The sequence below is a fragment of the Syngnathus typhle genome, linkage group LG20 (genome assembly GCF_033458585.1).
Source record: "Syngnathus typhle isolate RoL2023-S1 ecotype Sweden linkage group LG20, RoL_Styp_1.0, whole genome shotgun sequence".
Taxonomy (NCBI): domain Eukaryota; kingdom Metazoa; phylum Chordata; class Actinopteri; order Syngnathiformes; family Syngnathidae; genus Syngnathus; species Syngnathus typhle.
In genome coordinates this window covers 4,032,784-4,049,912 of record NC_083757.1, presented here as the reverse complement: position 1 = coordinate 4,049,912, position 17,129 = coordinate 4,032,784, and the positions used below count along the sequence as shown (strand labels likewise).

At 42.2% G+C, this 17,129-nt stretch overlaps 1 protein-coding gene and 1 long non-coding RNA gene across 3 annotated transcripts; both read right to left on the bottom strand.

The window, feature by feature from the left end:
• Nucleotides 1–619: 619 nt before the first annotated feature.
• On the bottom strand, nt 620–16,826 carry LOC133144972 (CMP-N-acetylneuraminate-beta-galactosamide-alpha-2,3-sialyltransferase 1-like). 2 transcript variants are annotated; one of them, XM_061268023.1, is made up of 7 exons: nt 16,689–16,826; nt 5,778–6,332; nt 4,966–5,159; nt 3,151–3,330; nt 2,156–2,201; nt 1,608–1,727; nt 620–1,543 (listed from the first exon to the last, which is right to left on the bottom strand). In XM_061268023.1, exons 2-7 carry the CDS (start codon nt 6,060–6,062, stop codon nt 1,370–1,372), a joined length of 999 nt encoding a protein of 332 aa, XP_061124007.1. In that variant the 5' UTR covers nt 6,063–6,332; nt 16,689–16,826; the 3' UTR covers nt 620–1,369. The 2 variants fall into 2 exon arrangements, with proteins under 2 accessions (XP_061124007.1, XP_061124008.1); XM_061268024.1 differs by lacking the exon at nt 16,689–16,826 and adding an exon at nt 6,407–6,467.
• Nucleotides 8,219–9,496, bottom strand: LOC133144850 (uncharacterized). Its single transcript, XR_009710782.1, has 3 exons — nt 8,970–9,496; nt 8,681–8,793; nt 8,219–8,531 (listed from the first exon to the last, which is right to left on the bottom strand). It is a non-coding gene; the product is annotated as an uncharacterized LOC133144850 (long non-coding RNA).
• Nucleotides 16,827–17,129: the final 303 nt, after the last annotated feature.

Genomic DNA, 17,129 nt, shown 5'->3' with positions numbered 1-17,129 from the left:
ATATTACAGGGCTACAGAATTTGAAATACTGTTTACATTTTTTCATTCTTGTAAGTTGTCACCATTCTATGAATTATATGAATGAATATGAATATATGACTTCTCTGCTGATTGCTTACAAAAACGGGTTCAGTTCCCTGTCAAAGGCCATAAATATGGTCCCAAAATTTACTAGATAAAATTACTACTGCTGTGCCACCAATGAATGGAGAAGGCATTTGTGGCAACAGGAGCTATCATCACTGTGTTAATGAGACAACTTTGTAAAAAGCACTTGGAGTGCATTTAAAGTAGAAAGAGCACTAATGAAGCAAGTAGATATTGGTTTATCAGGTTGTGCTTCCTAGTGTTTAATTAAGAACTAATTAACTCTGAATGCTCTATAATCAATCTGCCGAAAGTCATTGTGGCTTACACGACACCAATTTGCCTTCCATTCTGTGATGCTACTCTTAGTTAATGGATTCAAGAGGGAAAACATTTCACTTTTAAAATTAATTGCTTGGCCATTGTCCAAATTTGTGAAAATAAATACCTAAAAATCTGAACTAATAATGCACCATTTGGCTAAAAAATATCAATCAGACATTTCTAGTTGCAATACACATTTTTGCAGTCATCAATAAGAAGAATCTTTATTTCATTTTGAGGACATTAAAGCAATAATGTTCATACACATCCCATCCACCAGCATTGAGGTGGCATGTACAACAAAAAGTTCTTGTCCACCTGATGGCACTGTTGATATGTTTGGCAGCAGCCCACAAACAGATGACGTTTAAATCAACTCCTTTTCTCTCATATGGAGGAGAAAAATAGAACCAAATGTTTTAAGGCACATAAAGCAAAACATAAAATTACACATTGATGATGTGCACATCATTATCTTGAAACTGCACAGCCAGGTTTCTGCAAATGTTATCATGTGATTCTGAGGAATGTGTAAACATTTGACAGATAAGCGGGTGGAGCTTGAAGAATGTCGCTTTGCTTTACACTGATCAAAATACAAAGTAAACTCATTTAAGGCACTTGATAATTTTCATTCAGTTGTGTGACAAAACATGCTTTACAGTTAAGGCACTGCAGCGATGGGATGAAAGACTAATTACAAGAAAGTGACAAAGTGTAATTTGGTGGCTTTCTGATTAAGTGCTGCCTCCATGAAGAAAAAAAGAATCCGTGCTGTCTTTGTGGAAAAAAAATAATACAAATCTCTTTTAGAGTACCTAATAAAGTGGCCTGTAATTGTTGCACCAATTTTACATCATGGCTGGGCCTGGTTGTAAAAAAATAAAAATAAAATAATCTTTTCACACCTTCATTTGATGTTCATCCAATGGCACACTTGCACAAGTACCTCCGGGCATCATCTACCATTAAACATTCGGATTTTGTGTTTGTCCGCTAAAAAATGTGTGACATTAGATTCAAAATCCGCATCATGGACTCCGGTGTCTCTGAAAGCTCCAGCCAGAAGGTTCTCCTCCCAGTAGTGGTGCCAGTTTCCATTCTGGTCAGCGCCAAAGCCAAACACACTCACCTGCAATATGAGCAAAAAATCCTTTGCAAAATGTTCAATTATGAATGAGACTTAAAGTTCTTACCTGGTCACATATGTGGATTGCAAAAAGCAAGCTGAGGAAGCCGGTGGAAGGATAACGTCCATGCCCCTCCAGCCAAGAATCATAGACGTACTTGAGAAATGTCGGGTTGTAAATCAACACCTATAGAGAATAAATCAACAAATGATTTCATTCAAAACACATTTGAATTAATAAAGCTACCGTATTTTCCGGACTATAAGGCGCACCTAAAAATTTTTCTCAAAAGTCAACAGTGCGCCTCATAGTCCGGTGCGCCTTATATATGGACCAGATTCCTAAATTTAAACTAGCCCGAAGCATTGTGTCATGAAATAAATCATAAGTGACCCGCTGAAACTATCAATCATGAATCAAAAAGACTATGGATCATTATTTTGTGATTTGAAAGTAATTTGTTGCATGTGAAGTTGAAATAAAAGGGATAAAATGGAAAATGATTTGGATTAAAAATCTGACTTGATGCATTAATGGTGCGCCTTATATAAGTACAAAGTTTTAAAATGGGCCATTCATTGAAGGTGCGCCTTATAGTCCGGAAAATACGGTACCTTATTCTTGTTTGCCTCAATCCTGGACATCACTGGAATGTAAGTGCTGTGAGGAAAGAAATAAAAATAAGCATCAATTTTATTCTGCAGCCCTGTTCATGCCGTCTGACTTCCATCTCATTTAGCCGATGATGGCTCGGTGTCACACGCTTGTTACGCTCGTTTGAACAAAGCTGATTAAATAATGCGGGAGGATATTTCATATTCGGGTGCACTTGGATTATACAGTAAAGTCTTTGCATCATTTTTCACGTGAGTGTCAAACCCAGAGTTGTTTGTCACCTCGGCGTTGTGAATAAACTGCAAACCTCAGCGTAAAAATGGGAGATAACGTGTGAGAAAACGCAACGAGGTGGTCCACTTCATTGGCATATCAATGAGTGGTTGTTACAATTATTATGGTGGGAAAAAAAGGGTGAGGTCCAGCCAAGTTGAAATGAAGAGTGTGTTTCAAACACACACACTTGCAATCTTTCAGCTTGTAAAACGACATTTAACGATGCAGAATGATTGCCCGGGCAACAACTGCACTTTTATGAGACACATTTGTTTGAGTTTACCTCTGCTGTTGAATTATAGGCAGAAGTATATCTTCAGCTTTATTTTTTATTTTTTTTTTATGATCAGGAAGGATTTAGCAGGCGTAGGAGGAATTTATTGGAGGATTATTTTTGTTTCGGCAAATCTCAGCGTTGCTTTTATTTTTTACTGTCTTAGCATCTCACCTTTACAAACTGCCTAAAAGACATTTATGCCTGAGTATAACTTGAATGAAATATGAAATAATAATAATAAAAAAAAAGAAACTACACCTGGTCCCATTCATCATTTTAATACTCAGGCCTTTATTCCAAATTATAAATCACGCGAAGCACTTTTATGCACCTAATGATCACACCACCTGCTGCTTTATGACACTCTTCCAAAATTAATTTGAATTATCCAAGTTTCACCGCAAATAAATAGTAAAATATTGATAAAATTGCCGCACATACTGTTTAATGGTGCCCGTGGTCAAGGCGCTGATGATCCACTGCAAGTCCAAAGTCTTGAACGGGATGAGGACCAAACTGGTGGCGTTGTCCAGATCCTTGGCGCTTTCCGGATACATCAGGTGATGCGTCGTCCTGGCCCCCACGTCTTCCTCGAAACCAGCGGTGGGAGCTTGATTCATTCTGAAGCAAAGTGCAATTTGACATGTCCACATCAAAACAGCCTTATTGTTATTTTGGACAACAATGTGTCCAATTCTGGCAATTTCTAAACTTCCAAAGAGCAATTTCGAACAATTCAATGTTCATTTCTCGCAACAACGCCGGGGTGTCTGTTATTACCCCCGACAATACACTCCCCTGCTGCAGAGGTAATTGGTAGAGAATTCAAGAAGCAGTTGGAGGCTGTCAACGCCGCGGCGGAGACAAATCATTAGGATGACCCCCAGCAGCATCTACGAGTCTTGTCCGTTGAGGTCTTGGCAATAACGTTTTGCTCATTACTCGCACGTCTGACATTTTTCAAACTCTCAGTGTTTGTTTTTATCCAGCATTTTGTATTGGTAGATACCCCCAAAAAAGTAATTATTATGTTATTCTACGAATAACATTTTTAAAATTTTAAATTTTATTCTAAGAATAAACATTTTAAGATGTTTTTTTTTTCGGAGTCGACTACAGTAATAATTTTGTTTTTTTGTTTATTTTTCCAAGAATTTCTCCCTTTTTCTCAGGCTGCAGTGTTAGCTAACGCAGCAAGTAATAAGCAAGTAGCACTTTAAAGGTCAGCGTTTTTTTTTTTTTTTCCACGACTGTCTCATTCCACACGTTGTCGCCGCTACAGCTTCTTCTTAAAGTCAACTTCTTCCTGCTTCTGGCACCAAGACACATAAAAGAAGACTTCAGGAACTTTCATTTTTTTATACACTATCCGTGAAAAGACAAAATATTCAAAAATACATCTGCGATGTGGTGGCTCTCATTATTTTTGAGCTTTTACCAGGAGAAATGAAATCACAAGGACTAAGAAAATGTCACCGCCAATGCTGCATATTTGCAACGACGGCCTTGCATTATCACTCTCGATTCCTTTCTTTGTCATTTTAGCATCTCGGCGCTCCATTTACTGAGGGAAAAGGTTGTCATTGCTTTTTCAGCAGAGGAGTGCCAATTTCAATTTCAAACAACAAACAAAGGCGACGCACCGAAACTATCTACTGGTTTGAAATAACATCTTAATGAACTTATTTGCACAGGCTTACATCATTTGATTCTCCTTTCAGCCGAGCCGAGCCAACAACTGCTAATGGACGTGCACACAACTACCAAAAAAAAAATCTCTTTATCTGCATTTGAGGTCAACACATTTATGGATGGCTCAGCTTTTGTTTGGCGAACCGCCGCGTGTGTAACAACGGCACGGCTTGTTGTGTTGCAGCTCCGCATGACCTTTTGGCTCACTACAACAAGCGGGCAAATATCACGCTGGGCTGAATTAAACAGACTGGAGAATATTTTTCAGCACCATGCAACACTTTGCACTAATGGCTGGGATAGACAACGTGTGTGTCGGCGGCGGCGTGTAATTGAATTGCTAAGACAACGACGTCGTTGCTGTCACGTTGGCGGCTGGGCCGGATGATAAGCGGCGATGCTGTTTATAGTCGCCGCACTGTGAATCGGCGGCCATGTTTGGGAAAAATTAAAACGGGAAAGATGACAGGGAAAATGACGGTTGTATTTTTAGGATGCTTTGGCTTCATACAAACCGTTCCAATACTTTTGATGGGACAGACCGATTTATCCACATTTACTGACCTTAAAATGAAATGACTGGAGTCAATGAGGCCTCCATATTGGGATCCCTTCAGGTTCCCCGAGTTCCCCACCACGGCGCAGGTCCGGCAACGCTCGGGCCCGGCGTCGGCGTAAAGAGCGTCGTCAGGAATGACTCGGAAAAGCTCCTCCACCACCTCGCTGAAGTTACCTGGCCGCTTTTCCAATTGCAGCCACTGGGGGAAGACAAACAGTGGCCTCAAAGTGTGCTCTTTGCTGCCGGCTTAATTTAAGTGGAAGCGATTGAACAAGGGCAAAGGAGCTTCAGGAGGCCAACACATTAATGACATGTCCTCCGGGAGGGGGATTTTTTTTGGCTTGGTTGTCTTCTGCTGGCTTTCAAGTCGCTGAGACAGCAGATAAAAGAAACGCAGCTGCTATTAGTGCCAAGCGGGCTGGAAACGGAACCACTCATTGGGAGTTTATTTTCGACTCACGTACGAGAAATTGTCCGCGTTCTAACGTGGTGGATTAAAATGAATCACTTGAGCGCTACATCCGCTATTTGATTCCATTTAGCTTTGACATGTATTATAAATAAAATACGCAGGTCACACTTTTGACATCATCGCCAGTCAGCTGTTGACATTTGCTTCTTCTCACAGGCGTTTGCTCAAATCGCTTTTGACAGGAGGCAACCCGGCGCTCTTCTATTTTTTTTTTCCTACTCTGGCCTGTAATTGAACACGGTGTGAGGTGAATGCGGCATAGGAGGAGAAACCGCCCCAGCTAAATTTGGAATTTAGTTGCATCATCCACTAGGTTCTACAAAACCAATGGATGGAAACGGGTACCTGCCACCATTTGTAGGTTTCGTCCGAGAGTGCGCTGTTCTCTCTGGTCATGAGCGGGTAGATGGATTGGTTGAAGCGCTCGGTGAACCAAGGGTCGTCGTCCGCCTCGGTCATGCACTGCTGACAAGCGCACGGGCCCTTGGATGACCAGGCCAAGCGAAAGGCGTATTTGAAGAAGTAACTTGAGGGCTGACGCAAGGTGTAGCTGAAGAGGAAGGTGGTGAACGTCACCACGCACAAGAGCAGAGCCAAAGTCTTCAACTTCCTGCGTTTGGGGTGCCCCATGTTGTCACTCGGCTGGAAATCTTGATAAAAATAGCATGAGGATCATCTTAAAATCCCTTGGAAGAAAAAAAAAAAAGCAGTTCTAGCTTCAGCTGACACGTTGTGGATTTTCACATTCCTGCTTTCCTGAACGTTCGTTATCAAATCCAAGAATGTGATACGCCCTGCTCGACAGGGTCCGGCTAATGAGGTTCATGCAGCTCGCTCCGCTCCCACGTCCACTCGATAAGGTCAGCAGCAGACGGGTCATCTGCTGGTTTAATCATCTACCTAAAATGTAAACAGACGGACATTTGGTTTTTAGGGAAAACACACACAAGGAGGAGTCCATTTTGATTTTTTACCTCACAATTGTGGTCAACACTGTATCTCATTTCAATTGGCAGTCAGTTGACACAATAGGTTGCCTGTGTTTTCTCCGAGCCCACAATTCCCACAGCGCCCCTCCCCGTTTCGCCGTCTGCATTTAAACGGAATCTTCCACCAGGACATTTAAGCTTCCATAAATGCTATATATCTTTATTTCACTGACAGCAGATTCCCAGTGAAGATATGGCGCAATCAATGAGGTTTGTAATACAAGGCAAAGTGATCCCTAGAAACACTCAACCTGCCCTCGCTCTTAACAAGACACCCCCCCCCCCCCATTGGGAAGATTTATAGCAAAGTACATTATGGAGCAAGAAAGCCTCCTGGTCTTTCTTGATTAGAAATTGATCAGGTCATTCAAATGATAACCCCTGGAGAGAGGTAAAGAGGATTGGCCTCAGAGGCCACGGAGACACAGCGGGCCTGTTGCGTTCACAATCCGAGCGAGAAGCAGGTAGCCGCTTATTATTATCTGGCAGGACATGATCCGATGAACAGGAAGGCGAAAAAAATATTTTCAGGTGACGGTTTAACTTTTGCCACCTGTTTTGCTTCAATTTAATTGACATTGTTCCCTTTCTGGGCGGCTCGGTGGGGCACTGGGTAGCACGTCCGCCTCACAGTTAGGAAGGTGCGGGTTCGATTCCACCTCCAGTCCTCCCTATGTGGAGTTTGCATGTTCTCCCCGGGCCCGCGTGGGTTTTCTCCGGGCACTCCGGTTTCCTCCCACATCCCAAAAACATGCTTGGTAGGCCGATTGAACTCCAAATTGTCCCTAGGTATGAGTGTGAGTGCAAATGGTTGTTTGTCTCTGTGTGCCCTGCGATTGGCTGGCAACCGGTTCAGGGTGTTCTCTGCCTACTGCCCGATGACGGCTGGGATAGGCTCCAGCGCGCCCGCGACCCCCGTGGGGACTAAGCGGTTCATAAAATGGATGGATGGATGGATTGTTCCCTTTCTTTTTTTTTTTTTTTCAAATCAACACACAGCAAGCTGCAAGACACTCATTATCAGCAGCAAGGACATAACCCGATGCACACGAAGGCACCGCCGGCTACTATAAGTCACAGTGGACTACAGATTTGCATATAAGCCGAGTTGGGTTATTGTCTACTGGGGGAAGATTTGACAACCTGGGGACAGCCGAATGAACAGAAATGCTTTTTCTCATAAATGAGGCTGTTGTTTGACTCGGATCACTTTGAAGCCCTTCCATACCTGTATCTCGAGTATTCTGCGACAGCCGGCGACGTTTTGAAACATTATTTCTGGGTCGCCTGACCTTGTCTGACTAAAGGATGGCAAGACTTACGCTGATCAAAGTTTGCCAAGCTGAGACAGCAAAGACTGAAAACAGACACGGGAGAGGGGGGGGCGTAATCTTCCAGTCTGAAAAGTCATCACCTTTGCGGGATGTTGCGACAAGAAAGTCTTTTCATCTTCAGTTTGGTTGTTCTTCGACTTCGGGAAAAATAAAAATGTCGCCTTGACATATCTCCGGATACAGCCCTGATGGACTAAACGAAACTAAGCGATAGAAAGTCGGCGTATTCATCAAGAGAAAAATATTCGCCTTGTCGTTCCTCTTCTGCACGAAGAATTCAATCAGTCACTTTCAAGATGACTCGTGGGAAGATTGTTTGTGACTCAATAAATGAACGCACTTCACAGCAGCAATTTATTTCCATGAACTTATTCTTTCCAAACCGCTTTTGATTTCATCCTGTTTTCACTCGCTAAGATGTTTTCGCAAATCTGTGACTCATTGTTAGACTTAGAGACTTAGACAGACTTTATTGTCATTTTGTAAACACTCAGTGCACACAAAACGAAATTACGTTGCATACGGCTCTCAACAAAGGAATGACATTTCTATATAAATATGAAATAAGATAAGATAAATATAAAGTGCAGCAATGAAGGAAACAAAAACAGTACTGACAAAGTGCGCAGGGGAATTGTCTGCCCTCGTTTACGAGTTGTGACGTTCGCTGTCGTGTTTGGACGCAACGACAGATTAGACGCGGCGGCCCAAAAAGGAAAGCTATTGTCTTGGGGGATGTCGACGTCTTGTTTCTTTGGCAGGTCGGGACTGAAGGCCTGAAAAGACATTTATTCCATCAGCGAAAACAAGAACTAAACAAAGGCGGAAAAAAAACCGACCGTTGATAAATAAATCAGATGCATAAATACAGCGGAGCTGCGAGACATGAGCTGAAGTACTGACAGTAAATAATTCAAAATGATACCAGATGGTTATAATCCTGCCCTCCAAATATGTTGAATATCCGAAGACAGTAAGCTCAACCACTTTCACTCATCAAGACTCTGAAGAACAGGTTGAAGGTTGACTCCAGGTTTCCTAACAAGGGAAAAGGTGAAACTGGGAGTTTGTAGAATCAGTCATACGAACCAAATCAATTAAATCGATATGAAATCCCAATCATCCTTTTTTCCTATCGTCTAACATCACAGAAAACTATCATTTTCAGAACTCAAAAGATCTATTTCGATCCATAATAACTTAAAGATACATACCAACGAAGGCTTGTATAACACAAAATGTAGGTAGTAGATTTGCCGAACTGAACAAGCAGCGTTCTCTTTCAACACTGTGCTGAAACATGCCCTTACTTCCTGATTCTAGTCACGTGACCTATTCTATTTTACCACTGATCACAGAGTATTAATTTATTGTCTGTCTACATGTGTTGCTTCACCTTCAAATTTTCGGCACATTTAGTGTTAAATATGTCTACGGTATTTGTTTTCGAGGGGAAATAAAATAAAAAAACAACAACACACACATCCAGGGGATTTTCCTCTCTCCAAAACTAATAATGTAACTGAGAGAATGTGAAACGCAATTTTTTCCCCCCCCTTACATTTGATCACATGATATCTGCAAATCCACAGAGGCTTTAAGTTTGGTGCTTTACTTGGAAGAGTTTTATTCTCACATATTGGCTTTCAGGCAGCGTTTTATCTTCATATAAAAAAGGCGGTAGCGGCGGGTGTTTCTTGCTCGAGTGCATAAAGAGGCTTTCGGAGTGCATAGAAGTCTGTTCACATGATTAAAGGAAGTGAAGAAGTTCAGCGCTGAAAGCTCGCCGATATGAAGGTAGATCTGTTGTTGGATTAAAAAACAAGATAAGCACTTGTGCCTTTTTTTTGTTGTGAGGGATGAATTAAGAAAAGTCAAAGTTGAACCTTATCCGGATACCGATAAGTTCAGCTGGAGGGTTATTCCCCTCCCATGGGGTCGGATTTTTAAGACATTCTACAAAAGTTGAAATCAAATCTGAGTGGTTATCTTGCTCCTGACATTTTGAAGGCAATCAAAAAAAAAGTTTGGTATTGATTTGGAACACCTTGTTACACTTCTGCAGGGTTGTACTTTTTTTTTTTTTTAAACAGTTTGGTCATTCTGCAATGGTAAAAAATATATCCGCTCAAATTCTCGTGACAACGAGGCGCTCTAAAGCAGCAATTATCAGTGCTAAATTTAGAAGCAACTCTCTAAATCCATTTTACAGGTTCCTTTTCTTATTATTTCTAACTCGGCGGCTTATTTTAGTCAAATGTCTCCTCGGTACTCTACCGCATTTGGAAGCTTTAATGCTTTATGTCCTTCACACACTCATCCGTGCAGCAACTCGGAGCACCGACATTTCCCCGGAGAGTTACCTCCTTCGCCCGGCGTCCTCGAAAGCAGTTCAGCTGGAGATGAGCCGTCACACCGTCAATTGTTCCCTCAGCTCCACTTGGCCATTTTGGGACACTCACGCAGCACTTTGCTCTCGGATTCCGTTGATATACTTTGAGACAAACGATTCAACCTATCGGGCCATTTGCTGATTTTTCAACTGATCGATACGGCGGCTTGTGTGTGCAGGATTATTATTATTTTTTCTTTTGAGGAATTGATTAAATAAACAGAACGTAGGGGGGCCATTTTTATTGTGTTGTCATTTTGAAATGGGACATCTGTCTCAGTAGTTCTTTTTCAAAAAAAAAAATCACATTTCATTTTTTTCAGCAGCATTTTTATGAGGCTGCCTGCACTTCAACTGATAGGATGAAGCAAGGGCGAGAATATAAAGCAGCTTCGTTATTAATGTGCTTTATCAAGGAAGTTCCCCATCTCCGTGCCAGACTGTCCCATTAATCATTAGCGCTGAGGGAACAACACGGAAATAATCACATTTGCATTTTGTCATGCTTCACCTTATTTGCTCTGATTTTAATTAACGACATTATAAACTTTTACTAAACAGGACGTCGACATGTGAGAGAAATTAAAGCTCCAGCCGGCCGGTCGTCAAATTTCCAGCGTACGACTACGTGGCAGCCGACCAGCTTACAATGTGGAAATACACTCGAAGGATTTGGCTGACAATTTGGCAGGATGCTTGAAAGGAAACAGTCGCCAAGCACGTCTTGTCCTACAACTGCAACTCTTTGTTTGATTCCCGACAAGCTTTAATTAGGCCGGATTGCGGTTCACGCCACAGAAACACCAAATGTTTCTCTTCTTTTGCCAACTATTTCACGCTCGCCATGTCAATCAGGTCGGCCGTGCGTTTGAGCGTGTTCCAGATTAATCTCCAATGAAATACTGCTTTCTCTCAGGGGAACAACAACATTGCTTGTTAGCTCAAACTGGAACCAACCAAAGACGCAATTACCATAACATTATTTTGGAGAAAGCCTTATTTTCAACGATGCCACCAACTGTTCTAACATCTTTTGTGGAATCGAAACCGAGCCTCAATTAGCGATTCCGACGTGTTATTGAAATGAAACAAAAATAAACTGGAAAATAGGACATGCTAATAATATTCACATACGTAGCATGGAGGCCCCGATTCTATAATACTCTAAATTAATTTAAAAAAATAGGAGCTGTTTAGTTTTCTACTTCATCATCTGTTTTGTTGTTGTTGTAATTTTATCTCTTAAAAATGGTGTTAATCACATCATCTGATTATGAAAAATGTCAATAGATGCCATAATGGAAGTCTGAGGACATTTTGGAACTTCCAAAGTATGGGTTGAAAGTCAAGATGACTTTTTCTCCCAAAGCAAACCATGTCAGTTACAGTGTCTGTGTGTGCGTGTGTGTGCGTGTGTGTGTGGGATTAAGACGGGAAGTATTAAATCACCTGAACATCCTGGGGAAGAAGCGTGAGCCCTACCTCGTCTAATCTACACAAGCATGTGTTATCTGACCACTGCAGGTTGGTCACACTGAGAACTCCCACTAGAAAAGCGGCCGACCACCTTATAGAGAAACCTTTTTCTGTTAATATCACGTCAAAGTTCTCGACTTTAAAGTTAAATGTGGTCCGACGCGCGGCGGCATTTCATTTGTAGATTTACATCCACTGAAGAATCAATGTTAATTAAATGAAAGGACAAAGTGAGTGGCTACATTATCTTTAAGATTTCATTAACTGATTCACTTGATTAGAGCAAATGTGCAATTATGATCGTGATTAGAGTCTCATTCACCTCTTTCCACCCCTGCATGTACACACACACGATACCTTTATTTTAGGGTATCGAGTACTTCTAGAGACTGCTGATACCAGTCAGCCAAATTAAGGAGTCCAATCAGCACAAGATTGGAAACACTTTTTCTCATGATGTTTTCTGCAGCAGCTTTCGTTAAGAGAAGGTGAAGGCTCCGTAGGTTCGACTTCTTTGATTGCGACACACGTGGCACAAGCCTCACCGGCAAAACGAAGTGTTTGATCAACCCAAATGGAAACGACACGCTTTCCAAGGGCCCGCGTCGCCGCTTATGCCAAAGGAGAGGAAGCGAGTCATGCTGCAAAGCCCCCGCGGGAGGTTCCGACGTGACGGAGAATCAAAAGGACTGGTGGCCTGCCTCCCCCGCCTGCTGGCGTCCGAAAACCTGAATGTCAAAGCTAAATGAAATAAACCGAACCGGTTTGCCTTTAACCCATTAGCGACATATACCAGAACCACTTTTTTCTCAATTTTTATAGTAGTAACTTTTGAATTTTAGCATGTTACCATTTGCCACACATCCATAAATGTATCCCCAAATTCCAGACAAATGGTATCGAGGTCGTAGTATCGAGCCTTTTTACGAGTACAAAAGCAGACCGGGGTTATAATAGTTTTTTCATACGTGGCTGCAAAACAAAAGATAGCCCGAACAAATTGATATAAAGTGTTTCCATTAAATTCTGCATATTTCATCATCCACTGCATTGACAGCAATTCATCTTCTTGTCAATTATGATTTCACACAATCCCATATATGCTCCTCGGGAGAGGCGTTAACATAAGCGCCTACGCCGAGGATGCCGGAATCTTCCCGCTTCCGAGAATGTTAACACCTCCTTTGCATATTCACAAGATTTCCGGGCTGTGCGGTCGCCGCGGCGACCGGCGAGGCCGCCGCCACTTCACCCTAAAAATAACTCCCGTTCGGTTAATTATGCAAGAAAATGCACTCCAAAAAAAGGATTTACGAAAAGAGACTTCTCGAGATCGCTGTGTTCATTGAAGGAATAAAAATTTGGATTTTCACACTGCAGCTGAAACACAATGAGAATATTTCAGCTGTGCTCTTGAAAATATTAATACAAAACTGGCACTAGAAGGGTAAAAAAAAAAAAAAATCCCATGTGTGATTAATAGGTTTTTCCATTATAGCGCTGAAAGCAATAAAAAGCTGGAAATGAGAAAGCGCCTGTGGACGTGTGATACCCGCGCCGACTGCCGCCGAAGTCTGATGTACTTGCATTGCTGATTACAGAATTAGCAAAGACAGCAATTATTCAAAACCGTCGCAGGAAACGAAGCGGCGTATGGATTGCATTTACCGGGCGTGGGAATCTACTCGAGAGCAAACATTGTTCACTTGAGCAAACCTTTACTATATATTGAACAATGTGTCTTGAGGTCGGGCATATTTCCATCACGGCTTCTCATTATTCCCCAGATGACCTCTAAAATGAGCTTATTCTACATTTCCAGTCAAGGATGAGTCCATTTCATCATCAAAGCAGGCTGTTTTTTCCCCAAAATATGTAAATGAGCAGCTATTAAACTCCGATAGTGGTAAAGCATTAAAGGAACTAATGATTTTGTCAGTAATTACAGCAGCAATTTATTAGGATCGGCTTGTGTAATGACGTTATTCCTCGTCGCCTTAATATATATTTTGATTCATTTTCTCTCACAGCTGTGCAACTTCAGCGGGGTCTGCCCCGAGGGTAAAACACGGCATGGTTCCGAAGCCTTTCACCGAGTCTGCTTCCAAATTTACATCATGAGTAGGGAACAAAAGGCATGACGCATTTGGAAATTTGTGTAAAAATTGCTAGTGGCGCAAAACACAATAAGCCTTTTTGACTGTGATGGTGTAAAACCACAAAAGACTGCTGACAGGGTTACGGAGTCCATTTTGATGGGCCCCCCGTTGTGGCTTTACACTCACTGAGCACATTGTCAAAGACACCTGGACAATTTAATCACGTATTTTTGTCAAAGAATACTGAAATATTAATGCACGGTATCAAATGTTTATACTTGTGGTTGTAGTCGAGTAAAACTGCCTGGATTGAGGCTGTTTTTCCACACTGGCCTTCTTTGTTGTTTTTCCAAAGATTTATTTTGTCCTGTATGGCAAACTTGGACCACACTTTGATGCCCCCACCCCCCTTCCTCGCCTCGCACCCCTATTTTTGTACCTTTTGTTGTTGCCTGGAGCTCCTGGCCACGGCTAAAAGGCTCGGCCTGGTGCTTTATAGCATTGCCCGCCAATTATCACGCCGACCAGGCAGAGGCTGCCTCCAATGGAGCCATTAGTTCTGCCCTTCAAACAATACAGCACATAGGAAAGTCAATCAAGTGTTCTGGAAGACTGACACCTTCCATATTGTGAAAAGGAGCCAAGGGGGAGTTTCTCCTGACACACGATCCTCAAAACATATAATTATATGCTGGATATAGGAGGAAAGAGATCCTTTTCAATTTTTCGGTGATGTCACCACACTTGCCCATGATAATGGCCACTCTAAAAGTTGGGGGTGGAAGGAGGCTCAAATGACCAAAACAGTTTTGCTCCATTCAAAGGAAAATGACAGGAGCTGCTATGATTGGCCATTATTGACATGGGCTGTGACCACACCCACAACGACGCATGCCTCCCTTTCTCCTTCCTTATACATATACACTTATATACTAAATCTGTGCAGGTGTGTAGACGTCTGCATGGAGCTACATAAGGTCATCAACATATTAAAACCCCCTCCAGAACAGGAGTTGCAAGCACCTGCAAACCCACAAACAGAAATCTGCAGGCAAGGTGATAGATGTCTAGCTCAGCCATCACAATCTGCTTTAAAGTGTCCAACTGAAGGCACCTGCCAATGCGCATTAAACATCAGCGCAAAGCCAAATTGCAGGAGGCTCCTAAGTGCACTTCTATCTGCAGGATGGCTGTTAGTGCGCCACCTTTAAATCATCATCTGGGAACCATTTACGAGGAATCCGCGCGTGTTATCCAAATACGAGGTTCTGGTGTTTACTCAGCATGCATCGGTTCGCATATAGCTCATGCGTAGGGGGGGGGGGGGGGGGGACAAAAAAGAAAGGGGGAAAAAGTTGCTGAGGTGTCATCTGGATAACAGCCAGTTAAGTGGAAACAGAGGACGAATCAGCAAAGCCGGGGAGGATACAGTGAAGGAAAAATACAACGGAGCTGTAAAGAAAATATATTTGGCGCGGGTCCCCGGTGGCTGAAAGGCGACGCTGGCCAAAACTTGACACGCGACAACTTGGAAACATAACTGTACCTTGGAAAAACTACAAAAAGTCACATTGGATATCCAATAATTAGCCCTAAGGGACAGAAATGAATCCCTCATTTAATTGTCCAATATTGTGTCCTTGCAGACAAAAAAAAATACACAGTTCCACCAACTTTTAGTTAAAAAAAAAAAATCAAATGAGCATTGATAGTCTGTCGAATGTATGCCAAAGCAACAGGTGGCACTCTAACTGCCAGCTGGAAAAAACATTCTGATGCATTCGCCGCTCCTTGGAAGGCCTCCACTGAGAGGACTGTAAATAGATTTCAGTTTTTGTTTGATCTCATTAGATCCCAGGCTACTCTTTAAGAAAACTTCCAATTAGGTACCAGATAAAGTTCTAACCAACACACTTGGTAAAACCTGAAAAAAAAAAATCTTTTTCTAACAAAGATTCATCGAATAGTATAAAATTGAGAAAAGCGTGTTTTCTGTGGCCTTGGAAGATTGCCACGTAGGAGTGCAAACATTCCTAGCTCTTACACACTTGCTACTTGACCTTGCGTGGAAAGTCTGCACTTTTGCTGAACTGCTGGGATTCTTGAGTCGGGAGATGAATACCAGAGGGGAGAAGAATTTTAAATAATAGCCCCGCCCACACGGCAGTGACGGGAATAAAGAGTGGAATGGTGGGTGAAACCTCAAACTTTGATGATGGCATTGGAAAGGACACCCCCCCTCTCACCACATAATTAATAATTGCCACATGCCCCCCCCCACCCCCCACCTCTTGAAAGACAGCATTGCAGTCTCCCAAGGTCACCGTAGCTAATGTATTCCGTCTTGCTTATTATTTATAACAGTGAGATGGATTTGGAGGAGTCAGGTGGAGGGCGGGGGGGTCTAGTTTTGGGGAAATGGAGCAGCATTCTATGGACACCTTCATTAGTTAAATGAGGTGGCATCTGCTACAATGCTGGCATGGGGGTGTCAACATTCATCCATGCATGCTGAAAGGCATATGAAGCAGAGAGAGGAAACAAAAAGTCACCCAAAATACATCTAAATTATAAAAGTGTGATTTTTTAAAAAAAATTATTAAATTTGTAGATTTATGTTTTTCATTGGACATTGACCATATTCAAAAAATATATGTTTTTAGTTTTTAGAGAATGCAACAGATGTTTTTCACACATGAGCCATCAGCCTTGAAATATGAAATCCAAAACGCAGATGTTCATCATACGCACAACTTTCCCGACAAATGAATTCTTTAAAGAACACGTGGATTCTTACTTAGAATATATGTTTGAAATCCAAAAGTATGCATACAAGTGAAAAGTTGCAAGCTTTACCACTTTTTTTTTTTTCTTCCAGGAGACAAACTCACATCGCTTTAAATCACCACGCATAAAAGATTATCCGATTGTACGTGCTTGAGTAAAAAAAAGATGTCCATACTCACTTTCATATGAAGCCCTGGAGGCTTCCAGCGTGTGTGGTCTCCGTTATTCCAGCACGGCTCCTCGCAGATCCGAACCGAGCAGAAGCATGCTGAAAGGGTGACTGCAGCTTGGAGCTGGAGGAGAAAAGCACATCGACTATCCCCCCCCTCCTCCCTCTCTCCCTTCCTTCCTCTCCTCCTTGCTCGCTCGCTGCGCACGATGAGCAGGTTGGTCCTCCTGACACCAACATGTCCATGCATTCTGGAGGAGGAGGAGGAGGAGGAGGAGGAGAAAGAGGAGGAGATGCTTAAACGCCCCTCAACAACCACATAGTATCGAGTAAATGTTATTTTAATAAGCACGAGAGACGAAACAGCTTCACTGGACATTATTCAACAATAAAAAGAAGTATTGGTCAAGGTCAAATTGTTAGGCATGATTATTTTGCCACAACGTTTAAA

Coding starts and splice junctions, on each gene's coding strand:
- LOC133144972 (XM_061268023.1), bottom strand. CDS start 6,062: ATGGGGCACCCCAAACGCAGGAAGTTGAAGACTTTGGCTCTGCTCTTG. Junction 1,728..2,155: donor TTGAGGCAAACAAGAATAAG/GTACCGTATTTT, acceptor TATTCTCTATAG/GTGTTGATTTACAACCCGAC. Junction 1,544..1,607: donor CAATCCACATATGTGACCAG/GTAAGAACTTTA, acceptor CTCATATTGCAG/GTGAGTGTGTTTGGCTTTGG.